The 13,402-nt window shown below is 51.6% G+C and overlaps 1 protein-coding gene across 1 annotated transcript in view; it reads right to left on the bottom strand.

The window, feature by feature from the left end:
- ARID3B (AT-rich interaction domain 3B) overlaps positions 1-13,402 on the bottom strand; it is a 37,045-nt gene that overhangs the window by 1,469 nt on the left and 22,174 nt on the right. The window contains exons 4-8 of the mRNA XM_068204348.1: positions 13,023-13,095; positions 4,416-4,599; positions 2,568-2,821; positions 2,219-2,476; positions 342-437 (exon numbers count right to left, since the gene is read on the bottom strand). Coding sequence (XP_068060449.1) covers positions 342-437; positions 2,219-2,476; positions 2,568-2,821; positions 4,416-4,599; positions 13,023-13,095 — 865 coding nt within the window. The remainder of the gene's footprint in view (positions 1-341; positions 438-2,218; positions 2,477-2,567; positions 2,822-4,415; positions 4,600-13,022; positions 13,096-13,402) is intronic.

Here is a 13,402-nt window from a genome sequence, read left to right as displayed (position 1 = left end):
AAAGGCTGTCCCCGTGCCCAGGAGGGCTGTCCCCGTCCCGGGAGGGCTGTCCCCGTCCCGGGAGGGCTGTCCCCGTGCCCGGGAGGGCTGTCCCCGTCCCGGGAGGGCTGTCCCCGTGTCCAGGAGGGCTGTCCCCGTGCCCAGGAGGGCTGTCCCCATGCCGGGAGGGCTGTCCCCGTGCCCAGGAGGGCTGTCCCCGTGCCCGGGAGGGCTGTCCCCGTGCCCGGGAGGGCTGTCCCCATGCCGGGAGGGCTGTCCCCGTGCCCAGAAAGGCTGTCCCCGTGCCCAGGAGGGCTGTCCCCGTGCCCAGGAGGGCTGTCCCGTTCCAGCAGGGCTCTCACCAGCGTAGGTGGTGCCGTTGATCTCCACGGACATGTTGATGCTGCCGATGCCGTTGGGGGACAGGTTCAGCGCCGCCGCCGCGGAGTCGGCCTTGTCTTGTCCCAGGAAGGGAGGGAGGCAGAGTTAGAGGGCAACGATCCCACTGCTGGCACTCCCCGGAGGTGAGCACAGCCCCCCTTGGTCCCCTCTGTGGGCGGGATGTCCCCACAGAATGCCCACATTCCTGGAGTGCCCGAGGCCAGGCGGGACGGGGCTTGGAGCACCCTGGGACATGGAAGTGTCCCTGCCAGTGGCTTTGAGGTCCCTTCCAACGCAAACATTCCAGGACAAGGCTACAGGGGTGCTGAAAGGCCTAGGTGAGGCTGGGAGCCCGCTGGCATTGGGAAATGTTTCCAAAATTCCCATTCCTGTCCCAGGGAAGGGCTGGGAGCACACGAGGCAAGCCCGGATTTAACTCCCAGCCGGATTTTGCTGTGGCTCGCTGTGCTCCGACTGCAGCAGCTCCAGCGGCCACTGGAGGGAGGGAAAAGCCAGGGACACTCCAGGAAAATCAGGATTTTCCCCAGCCTGGGCAGGGATGGGCAGCTGTGTTTGAGGGGAGCTGAACGTGGAACTCTTCCAGCAGCTCCCAAAGCTCCACGAGGGTGAGCCTGGATTTTGGGATTGCTCCTCCCTAAAAACTCCACATTGAACCTAAATGTTGTTACCAAGCCACGCTGAGCTTATCAAAACCACCCCTCGGAGCAGCTCCCAAAGCTCCACCTGGTTTTTATGGTGCAGTGGGGAAAAGGAGGGCACGGAAGACAAGGCAGCCCCTACAAAGGTGGGAACCCCATCCCTGAATGCTCAGGATGTTCCTGTTTGTAGGGACTGCAATGGTTCCCAGCGTTTGGATTTAGGAAGTTCAGGGGGAAAGCAGAAGCGAGGTGAGAGGGAACGAACACTCCTGGATAAAATTTGTATTCCTTATCACTGGCTCTTGTGGTTTGATGTGGAGTTCGGTTGGATGCGGAGCTGCCAGGAACTGGGAGCACTGACATCACAGAAATCATTGTTAGGATTCAGGACGAATTGTTTGAATACAGGCTGGGGAAGAAGCCCAGAAATACGAACATTTTTTAAAAGTAATACAATCTAAAAAAGAAATAAGTTCTAAAAAAGAGAATTGCTGCTTCAGAGGAACCTGCTTTGACCTTTCCCAGCCATATTTGTGGCCAAGCACCTCAAAGCAGCACTGCTGGAGCAAGAGCAGCTTTTCCCTTGCTTCCAAGTTGTGCCAAACTTGACAAGCTCGGAGCTTTGGGAACGTGGCAAAGGTCACAGAATTTCGCAGAATTTCACAGAATGACCAGGTTGGAAGAGACCTTCAAGATCATTGAGTCCAACTGAGCCCCAACACCCCAACTGAACCCTGGCACCCAGTGCCACATCCAGGCTTTGTTAAACACACCCAGGGATGGGGACTCCACCACCTCCCCGGGCAGCCATTCCAGAACTTCATGACTCTTTCCATGAAAATCTTCTTCCTAATATCCAACCTGTCTTTCCCTTGGTGCAGCTTGAGACTGTGTCCTCTGGGTCTGTCAGTCCCTGGAGAAAGAGCCCAACCCCACCTGAGCACAGCCACCCTTCAGGGAGCTGTGGAGTGATAAGGTCACCCCTGAGTCTCCTTTTCCCCTGAATCTGGGCTGGATTTGGACGAGCTGGAGAATAAACCCAGAAGGAAAACCCAACAAAACCTTGCATCCGAGTATCTCCGTGCCATGCCCTCTGCCTGGGCCCCCCAGAGGTGACCCAGCCGTGTGTGTGTGACATTCCAGGCTGGCAGCTTTCCCCCCCTGCTGCTTCCCGAGGAGTTTAGCCCGCTGTGCCTCACCTTTCCCATTGATTTTGATCTTCATGGGGATCTGCCGGGCCATGCTGAACAGGTTGCGCTGCAGGGCCTGCTGCACCAGCCGCTGCTCCTCCTCCGTCATCCGCGGCACCTTCTTCTCCGGGGGCTCTCCCGCCTCCAGCCGCTCCCTCAGCTGCTCCAGCGTGGCCGTCCTGGCCGCCACGGCGGCCTGCTGGCCACCCAGCGTCACCGGCACGGCCACGCGGCTCGGCATGGACACGGTCAGGGGCACGCCGTCACCTGGGCGAGGAGGGGTCGCTCAGCCAGGGGACATTGCCCACACCACCACCACTGCCAGCTCCCGCATTCCCACCGCCGCCGCCGTGCTGACCTTTCCTGAGGGCCGGCGACACGCGGGGGTTGCCGGCGGCGCTGCCCGGCGCCACGCCGATGATGGGGAAGCGGATTTTGGGGGGGGACAGCAGGGAAGGAGGCCCCGGCGTGGAGGGCGAGTAGCTGAACAGGGAGGAGCTGTAGCTGGGCCGCCGGCCCTCGCGCCGGTTGCCGTCGATGGCGGCCTGGAGCTCGGCCGGGGAGCTCAGAGACTTCTTCTCGCACTCGTAGGCGTAGAGGTACTTCATGTACCTGGGGAGAGGGACACGGAGAGGGGTCATGCAGGCAGCACGGGGACAGGGAGACCCATCCCGAGGTGCTCAGCAGGGCTGGGGTCTTTGGAAGCACAGTTCGGCCTGGATTCGCTCAGTGTTTGGAGGGAAATGTGCCATTGGATATTCCTGGTCTCACAAGGATGGGAAGAGCCACCCAGAAGTCCTTCACAACAGCAATATCCTCAAAGGATCATCCAGAATTCCCTCATAAATGAAATACCATCTATAAATCATCCAGAATTCCCTCACAACAGCAATATCCTCAAAGGATCATCCAGAATTCCCACACAACTGGAATTTAATTTATAAATCTGGCAGAATTCCGTCACAACTGAAATATCCTCTATAAATCAACCAGAACTCCATCACAACTGAAATATTATCTATAAATCATCCAGAATTCCCTAACAATTGAATTATTATCTACACATCACCCAGAATTCCCTCACAACTGAAATAGCCTCTATAAATCATCCAGAATTCCTTCACAACTGAACTATTGTCTATAAATCGCACAGAATTCCCTTGGAATTGAAATATTGGCCATAATTCATCCAAAATTCCCTCCCAGCTGAAATATCCTCAAAGAATCATCCAGAATTCACTCACAACTGAAAAAATGAGGTAAAAAGGCCAGGGCTGGAGGGAGGCGAGGGTGAGAATTCCATTCAGGATCTCCTTATGCTGAGGAATCATTTCCCCTCTTTAGGGGCTTTACCTTGTCGAGTCTCTATTCTAAATATTTACTAATAATACTACTAAATATTTATATTATATTATATTATATTATATTATATTATATTATATTATATTATATTATATTATATCATATTATATCATATCATATAGTTTTAGATTAATTCTATTATATTTTCTGTAGTCTAACTATGTATATTATATATTTTATTAATAGATGCAGGAATGTGCCCCCTGTTGACGGAATAAACAAGTTACCCTTTGTCTCCTTAAAAAGGAAAAAAGCCCACAAGTTTCCCTCCTCAATTTGGTTAAAAAACACCTCACAGGACCTTGGGGACTTCACCTCAAGCTTAGGGATAGCTAATTAGACAGGAGCCAAAAAGTCCCACCTAAGCAATTCCCTAGAAAAAGAAGAGAACGAGAGAAGTAAGTGGCTTTTGTGAAGTGTTTTAGCAGGAGCAAGAACCTCTTCCCTGGCTCGGTTTTTCTCTGTAAAGAGCTTTGTTATTTTGCCTTTATTAAAACTTTTTGTTTCCAACACTGTCACAAGAGCCATCCTGCTACTTTTATGCCACCTGAGGTAGCTGAACTATCAAGGGTATAATGCTTATCTCTGAGAGCTTAGGAGACCTGGCTTGAAGAGAAAAAGCCTTAAATAATATTTACTACTAATAATTTCCTAACAATAATGACTAACAACAGGTATTTAATAACAGATAAGCATCTGACAACAATAAACGACCACCAACACAAACACCTTATAATAACCACCTAAAATGATAATAAATTATAATAAAACCACAGCTAAATACCCAATAACAGCAAATATCTTCAATAAGAGATAAAAATCCCAGAATGGGACTGAAGCTCACTGGGTGCGCAGGGTGAAGGCGGCGCTGGTGATGGAGGTGGGCAGGTTAAGGCCTTTGGTGATCTCCCTCCAGATCTTCTTGTTGATGATCTCCACCAGCCCGCCCTTCTCGGTCACCAGCTTGTAGAGCATGTAGAGATCCAGGATCTGCTTGGCCATGATGGGGATCCTGTTGATGGGAGTTCCTGGAAAAAAGGAGCATGGAGAGGGTGAGGGCACGAGCAGCTTGGGGGGATCCAGCTCTCCCTGTCCTAACAGGAAATTCAGGGAGTTTGTAGCTTGGCTCGAGGCCTTTCCATGGAAAACCCTTTCCTGTGGGCAAAGGGAATTAGCAGAGCAATAAAAACTTGCAGCTCCTGGAATAGAAAGAGGGGAAGTTGGGACTATTGAATGAGTTTTATGAGCTCAGGGTTAAAATCCTTGGATAAACATGCTCCCTCATCCCCCAGGATGTGCTGTTTGCCTGGGAACAGCAGAACCAAGGGAATCAGCACTGGAGAACATCTCTCCTCCACAGAATTCCATCCTCCCTCACATGTTCAACACTTGGAACAACCTGGAGAGGTAAATAAAGGCTGCTCCTTCCACAGAGCTTCCAGCCTCCAACTCATTTTCCCTGAATGTGCTCCCAAACAATTCCCTGATGTGCTCCCAAACAATTCCCTGCCACGGCAGCTCTGAGCATCCCAAAATCAGGTCCTGCTCCATCCTTCCTGCTTGGTTTTGTCACATTTCAGGTTAACAAGGAAGAAAATCTGATTTTTAACCTATCAGTGCCCCTTTGGCAGCTCCTGAAACTGCCAACGCCCAAACGAAGGGGATTTAGGCACGGAGAGGAAGAAGGAATAATAAAAAGCTGAAGTGGCAGAGCTTTTATTTGGCCTGGGAAACTCTGTCCTGGATCAAAGGGCCGCCCAGCCCATCCTGTCCCCACAATGGGCAGCCCCAGCCTGGCAGGAAGGCTGGGAGGGGGGTAGGGGACAATTGTGGAATCCCCAGTCCCCAGGGGAGGCCGGTGCCACTGTTGGCAGCCCCTGATCCCCCGTTTATGGCCCTATAAATGGGTTTATTCCGTGCCATGAAAGGAGCCGGGCCCTGCAGATGTCAGGGGATTTTTTTTCCCTGTCTTTTCTCTGGGAATCCCATTAGGCATTATTAGCTCGTGGTGCCAATTCCCACAGGTTAACGAGATGCTGGATCAAACAGCCCATTTTTTGCAGCTCTAAAGGGCTGAAAACCCCTCAGATTCAAAGTGCTCAGGAGCAGTTTGATCAGATTTTGTAGCAGTTTATATCAATCCCAGCCTCTCGCCCCTTCCCTGCCCACAGAGAAGATCCCACATTTCAGGGGCACAGATCCCTCAGGGAGCACAGAGGGAATTCCAAACCCTCCAAACTCTCTGTGGCTCCATCCCTCCCTCCCAAAAATCCTCAATTTCTTCTGTTTTCTTTCAGAGCATCCATTTTGTCTTGGTGTGACAGCGCTGGGAATCAGGGCATGATCAAGTTACCTCCAGCTGTCACTCATCACCTGAGTCACACCCGCAGGGAAAACAGGGAAATATTTCCTTCCTAAGCCCCCAGGACACCCCAAAATTCCTCTTCTTTCATTAATTAGCCACAGCAGCAAAGCCTTTGCTCAGCTGGGGGACGATGAAGCCAAAGCCACCCCAGTTTCCTCTATCCAATTTAGGGAATGGCATTAGCTTGTCCAGCAGCGACTTTCATCCAGCTCTCATCCAGATGGGCAGAGAAAGGGAAAAGCCATGGATAAAGCTCTCAGCAGCTCAGAAAATATTAACAAATACCTGCTTTTTACTACCCTGCCTTTCCCCCAAACACGCTTCTACCCTTCTCCAGACTTCCCCAGCTCAGCAGCTGGGAAAATACACAAATTATTAATCCAGATACTCCCGTGAGAGGCACAAACATCACCTGCATCCCTGGGGAATGAAGGCTGAAGCATTTCCAGGGAGCTGCTCCCAGCTGGAGCAGGAACAGCCATGGGGTCTGACCTCCCTGAAGCACCTCAGCACCCCCAGGACACCTTCCCTCCCTCAGCTGTGCTTTAAACAGGACCAAAGTGCCTCAAAATTTCATTTATAAACCCAGCTAAACAGGGATTTATACAGAAACATGCATTTATAAACTCAACTAAATGTGTTTACACACAGAATATAAATTTATCCACTGAGATAAAACCTTGAGTTTGGTTAAATGATAAAATTCCTTTGTGCAGCTGAGAAACTTTAGAGCAGGGACAGAACTGCTCCCAGGAGCTGGAATAATTCCATCACCTCAGCACCCCCAGGACAGCTTCCCTCCCTCAGCTTTGCTTTAAGCAGGACCAAAGCGCCTCGAAATTTCATTTATAAACCCAGCTAAATCGAGATTTAGACAGAAACACGCATTTATAAACTCAGCTAAACAGGGCTTTATAAAGACACATGCATTAATAAACTCTATTACACAGAGAATATAAATTAATCCACTGAGATAAAACCTCGAGTTTGGTTTTCCACCCCAAAATAAAATTCCTTTGTGCAGCTGAGAAACTTTAGAACTGCTCCCAGGAGCAGTTTAGAACTGCTCCCAGGAGCTGCAATAATTCCATTTTCCACATGCTCCTCCAGCACTGCCCCAACACCACCCCACAGATCCCGCAGAGAGCCAGTTGGGGTTTGGCCCTGGTGAATTCCCGGTGTTTTCCAGAGGGATTTTTGCCCCTCCTCCCCCAGCCCTGCCCGGGGAAGGCGATAAAGGAAGGTTTTTATTGGAAACCCCCGTCGCTGCCACAGGAAAGGCTGAAAGGGCAGAGCCCGGCGGATCCTGTGCCGGGCAGGGCTGTCAGAGCTGTGATGGATTACTGTCATCTGGCAGCGCCAGGATTAATGATCCCGGGGGCAGGGGGCAGAATTCCAGAGGGAAAGGTCAGCAGCTGGGGCCACGGCACAAGACTTGTTGCCTTTTGATGGTAAACTCATTTTACTGTACTTGCAAGCCTCCTGCCCCGAGCCCTGCCCGGCTCCCAGAGGCACAGGAACATCCTCCTCTCTGTTTCCTCAGAAAACAACTTCTGCCTCTCAGCAGAACCCCAGCCCCACCACTTGGCTTCCCAGCCCCAACACTTGGCTTCCCAGCCCCAACACTTGGCTTCCCAGCCCCAACACTTGGCTCATCCTAGCTCTGTAATTTGGCTCATCACAGCCCCATCACTTGGCTCAATCCTGGCCCCATCACTTGGCTCATCCCAGCTCCATCACTTGGCTCATCCTAGCTCCATCACTTGGCTCAATCCCAGCCCCATCACTTGGCTCAATCCCAGCCCCATCATTTGGCTCAATCCCAGCTCCATCACTTGGCTCATCCCAGCTCTGTAATTTGGCTCATCCCAGCCCCATCACTTGGCTCAATCCCAGCCCCATCACTTGGCTCATCCCAGCCCCAACACTTGGCTTCCCAGCCCCATCACTTGGCTCAATCCCAGCCCCATCACTTGGCTCATCCCAGCCCCATCACTTGGCTCATCCCAGCTCCATCACTTGGCTCATCCCAGCCCCAACACTTGGCTCATCCCAGCCCCAACACTTGGCTCATCCCAGCCCCATCACTTGGCTCATCCTAGCTCTGTAATTTGGCTCATCACAGCCCCATCACTTGGCTCAATCCCAGCCCCATCACTTGGCTCATCTCAGCCCTATCACTTGGCTCATCCCAGCTCCATCACTTGGCTCAATCCCAGCTCCATCACTTGGCTCAATCCCAGCTCCATCACTTGGCTCAATCCTGGCCCCATCACTTGGCTCATCCCAGCTCCAACACTTGGCTCATCCCAGCCCCAACACTTGGCTCATCCCAGCCCCATCACTTGGCTCATCCTAGCTCTGTAATTTGGCTCATCACAGCCCCATCACTTGGCTCAATCCCAGCTCCATCACTTGGCTCATCCTAGCTCTGTAATTTGGCGCATCTCAGCTCCATCACTTGGCTCATCCCAGCTCTGTAATTTGGCTCATCCCAGCTCCATCACTTGGCTCAATCCCAGCTCCAACACTTGGCTCATCCCAGCTCCATCACTTGGCTCATCCCAGCTCCATCACTTGGCTCAATCCCAGCTCCATCACTTGGCTCAATCCCAGCTCCATCACTTGGCTCAATCCCAGCTCCATCACTTGGCTCAATCCCAGCTCCATCACTTGGCTCATCCCAGCTCCATCACTTGGCTCAATCCCAGCTCCATCACTTGGCTCAATCCCAGCTCCATCACTTGGCTCATCCCAGCTCCATCACTTGGCTCAATCCCAGCCCCATCACTTGGCTCAATCCCAGCCCCATCACTTGGCTCAATCCCAGCTCCATCACTTGGCTCATCCCAGCTCCATCACTTGGCTCAATCCCAGCCCCATCACTTGGCTCAATCCCAGCCCCATCACTTGGCTCAATCCCAGCCCCATCACTTGGCTCATCCCAGCCCCATCACTTGGCTCATCCCAGCCCCATCACTTGGCTCATCTCAACCAAATGAGGGGCACGAGGAGTCTGTTCCCACTGGGAAAGGGAAGATGCAGAGTCATCCCAAGGGCACCTTGTTTTCTGAGGAGAAAGGCAGCCACAATCCAGGTTTCTGGAATGAAGGGTTTCCCAGAGGAAGGCTGACTGGAGCCATAACCATCTCTGGCCTTTTAGGGAATGTCTCCCACAGAACTCACAGAATGACCAGGTTGGAAGAGACCTTCAAGGTCATGGAGTCCAACCCAGCCCCAATACCCTGGCTGAACCCTGGCACCCAGTGCCACATCCAGGCTTTGTTAAACACACCCAGGGATGGGGACTCCACCACCTCCCCGGGCAGCCATTCCAGAACTTTATCACTCTTTCTGTAAATAACTTTTTCCTAATATCCAACCTGTCTTTCCCTTGAAAAGCCTTTTCCCCTTCCTAATCTCTTGAACTGCAGTAGATATATCTGATTTGGCCCCTACAACTATCAGAAATTCACAGGATGTCCTTAGCAAAATAGTTTTGTGTTACCCTAAAAATCACATCTGATGTCTGATGAGAGTTTCTTAATTATGCCTTACTGATGTAAGCACCCTCCAAACCTACAGCTTAATACATGTTCCCCTTGAAGAGAGAATTCTGCAGCCTTCAGTGGCGAGATGCAACCTCACATCTCACTGCTGCAGCCACGATCCGTGGGCTAGAGAAATACTTGAAAATGCTGTCAGAATGATCCCCCCTGCTATTCACTGAGGGCAGTAACTACCAGGGCAGCACAGGGTGTAGAGGTAAATGGTAAATGGCAAATGGTGTGGGTAACAGCAGCTGCCTAAGAGAAGAATGTGGTACCAAGTGTGGGTGCACGCACTCGTGCCCAGATCACCTACACATAATGGGCACTTGCTCCAAAGCTTCTTTAAAAAAGAAGAAACCATCAGAGGGATTAAACAGCAACTGGGGAATTAGAAATTCTAGAAGAAAAAGGAGCTGCCTTGAACAAAACTATTAAAAAGGCACAATTGTTGATTAGCTAAGTGTCATTAGGAAGCCAATACAGTCTCCCTGCCCCAGGGAGCCTCGGGGGTTAACCCAGAGGGACCTCAGTGTCCCCTCTGTCCCATGCTGGAGCTCCTGGAGGGGCTGAGCCCCAGGAAAGCCTGGAATGGCTGGGATTACACCCAGGAATCACCTGGGGAAGGGGGTCTGGCACATCCATGGCTTAGGGATTAATTGGGACCATCCCCTCCCTCCCATCCCACACCACCCCAGGGCTTTGTTCTCCTCTCCTCCACCCTCCCTTGGCCAGACTTGGCAGTCACACCTCAAGCTGGAGATGCAGACTGAAGAAAACTGCCCCAAAGGTGGGTTTGAGGAGAATTCCAGGGAATTCTAGTGCTTTGCTTTGCCTCCATGCCAGAGATTCCCTTCCACACAGGGATTTCCAGCAGCCTAAGCCACGACTTGTCCTGCACAAAGAGCATTTAATCACACCCAGCTCTGCTTTCCCAACCACCTCCCACCCTCCCTATCCAATTTCCTCCACAAGTGTCCATTTTACAGCAAGGAACAAAGGAGGTGAGAATCCCCAGGGTTTGTTCAGCACAGAGACGTTGAAATCCCACTGAAATGGGATATTTCACTCCCACTGGAGTGAAAAATAGGCACGGAAGAGACATTTTAAGCCACAAGCAGGTAAATAAAAAGCTGCTCTTCCCACTCCAAATATGTTCAGGGGAGATGCTGTATCAGGCAGCCAGAAGGAACAGGTTTTCCCCAGGAAACTGGGAAAGCCCACAGTGATTTAATATAATACTGAGCCAAACCTCAAGAAAAGCAGAATTTTGTGTTTCTTTGAAGGGAGTAACTCCGTGGGGTGTGGGAATTCCCAGCTGAACAGAGGGAAAATTCATTTTACAGCAGCAAATCGACTCCACCCCTGCGCTGTCTCAGCTCCTGGTTTGCTCAAATCCCTCTCCAAGGATAAATCCTGGCTGGTTCGGGGGTTCAGCCTGAGATTTATGGGGTTTGGTTCTTCAGAGTTGGGATAAAAAGGAGCAGGGACCCCATGGAGAGCTGCAATCCCTGATCCTGGGGATCCCATGGAGAGCTGCAATCCCTGATCCTGCCCTGATCCCATGGAGAGCTGCAATCCCTGATCCTGCCCTGATCCCATGGAGAGCTGCAATCCCTGATCCTGCCCTGATCCCATGGAGAGCTGCAATCCCTGATCCTGGGGATCCCATGGAGAGCTGCAATCCCTGATCCTGCCCTGATCCCATGGAGAGCTGCAATCCCTGATCCTGCCCTGATCCCATGGAGAGCTGCAATCCCTGATCCTGCCCTGATCCCATGGAGAGCTGCAATCCCTGATCCTGCCCTGATCCCATGGAGAGCTGCAATCCCTGATCCTGCCCTGATCCCATGGAGAGCTGCAATCCCTGATCCCATGGAGAGCTGCAATCCCTGATCCTGCCCTGATCCCATGGAGAGCTGCAATCCCTGATCCTGCCCTGATCCCATGGAGAGCTGCAATCTTTGAAGAGAGAAAAACAAGCAGGATGGGACTTCATGGGCTGGAGCTGGAATGGGACAATTAACTCCAATATGCAAATGGACCAAAACTCATCAAAGTGAGACACCCCATGACCCGTGGTCCATTTTGGGACCATTTTGGTTCATCTTGGGTGCAGCCCTGGCTGGGCTCTTGTGCTGCCCAAGGTGGATCCATTGAGGAAATCCTTTAATAAATCCCTGCTTCATTCTTGAGCTCAGTCTAGTCTTGGTTCTAGCTCAGCCTTCCCAAGGCGTCAGCCCCAGCCCCGCTGTCCCACCCTCCCTCTGCTGTCCCCTCCGAGGCACAAAACCCCACAAACGCCAGTGCCACCCTCCCTCTGCTGTCCCCTTCCGTGGTTTCTGCTGCTCCCGGGCCCTTTTATGGCTCCTGGGGACAGCCCTACACATCTGATCTGTGTTAGAGCTGTTCCACGGCTGCCCCTTCCCAGGGGCATCCCAAAACATCCCAACCTTTTCATCCCTGCAGCTCCTGTGAAGTCCCATTAATCTTTGCAGTTTTAGCTCCTCCTGGACAGCAGCAAATCCCCATTTTTAGGTTTTTACAGAGGGATTTTTATTGGAAGAGCTGCTTCCCGGCCCTACAGACACCAGGTGCAAATTGAGCAGCTCTTAACGCTTTGCTCTCGGGAGAGGAGCTGGATTTGGGGTTTTTTGGGAACCAGGCAGCTCTTCAGCCTGGGATTGGGGTTTTAAAAACACTTTGCTCTCTGGAGAGGAGCTGGATTTGGGGTTTTTTTGGGAACCAGGCAGCTCTTCAGCCTGGGATTGGGATATCAGAAACACTTTCCCCTCAGGATAGGAGCTGGATTTGGGGTTTTTTGGGAACCAGGCAGCTCTTCAGCCTGGGATTGGGATTTTAAAAACACTTGGCTCTTGGAAGAGGAGCTGGATTTGGGGTTTTTTGGGAACCAGGCAGCTCTTCAGCCTGGGATTGGGATTTTAAAAACACTTGGCTCTTGGAAGAGGAGCGGGATTTGGGGTTTTTTGGGAACCAGGCAGCTCTTGAGTCTGGGATCGGGATGTTAGGAACACTTTGCTCTGTGCCACTGACACTTCAGGGGCCACCACAGCCCTCCCTGGGCCACTGACACCCTTGGAGGGACAAGAGGACACTCCAAGTGTTCCAAGGTGCTTCTGTTACCCACCAGCCCAATTAAAGACATTTTAATTATCACCAGTCTGCTCTGAGAACTGGATTGGGATCACTGGCACCCTGGGAATTCCCAGGAAATGGTGCCTGGGATCTTCAGGGCATGGAAACACCAGCACTACATCAGAACGTGAAGAAATTGAAGGCGAATTTAATTTCATTTCATTCAAATTAATTAATTTAATCAATAAATTAATTCAATTTAAATTCATTTTAAATTAATTCAATTTAAATTCATTTTAAATTAACTTAAATTAAGGGGCAGATCTTCCCTACTGCTGTCCCCAAATGCCCCAAGTGGCAGGATTTGTTCTTTCAGGCTCAGGAGGGAAGAATCCCCTCTCCTGGCCTGGGTCCCCCCTGGAATCCGAGGAAATTCACTCACCCCTCTTCTGCATGAAGATGAAGAGGTCATCCAGGAACTCCTTGCGCTCGGGGTCGCTGTCCAGTTCGTAGAGCTGGGGGGAACGAACCAAAGTGAGGGCACAGCTCCCAGGGAGACAGAACATTCCGGAATTTTGCCCTCGTCCAGGGGAAGGAAAGCACAGGCAGAGAGGGGAGACACGGAGAGGGCCCTGGGGCTCGGGGGCCATGGCTGGAGTGGAGCCCCAGGGATGGAAAAGAACCCCAGAGCTGGAATGGATCCCCAGAAATTGAAGGGATTCTGAGAAATAGAAAGGATTCCAGAGATGGAATGGATCCCCAGAAATTGAATGGATCCCCAGGAATGGAAAGGATTCCAAAGATGGAATGGAGCCCCAGGGA

This window comes from Anomalospiza imberbis, chromosome 13 (genome assembly GCF_031753505.1).
Source record: "Anomalospiza imberbis isolate Cuckoo-Finch-1a 21T00152 chromosome 13, ASM3175350v1, whole genome shotgun sequence".
In the NCBI taxonomy this organism is placed as follows: Eukaryota; Metazoa; Chordata; class Aves; order Passeriformes; family Viduidae; genus Anomalospiza; species Anomalospiza imberbis.
This window is presented reverse-complemented; position numbering and strand designations above follow the sequence as displayed.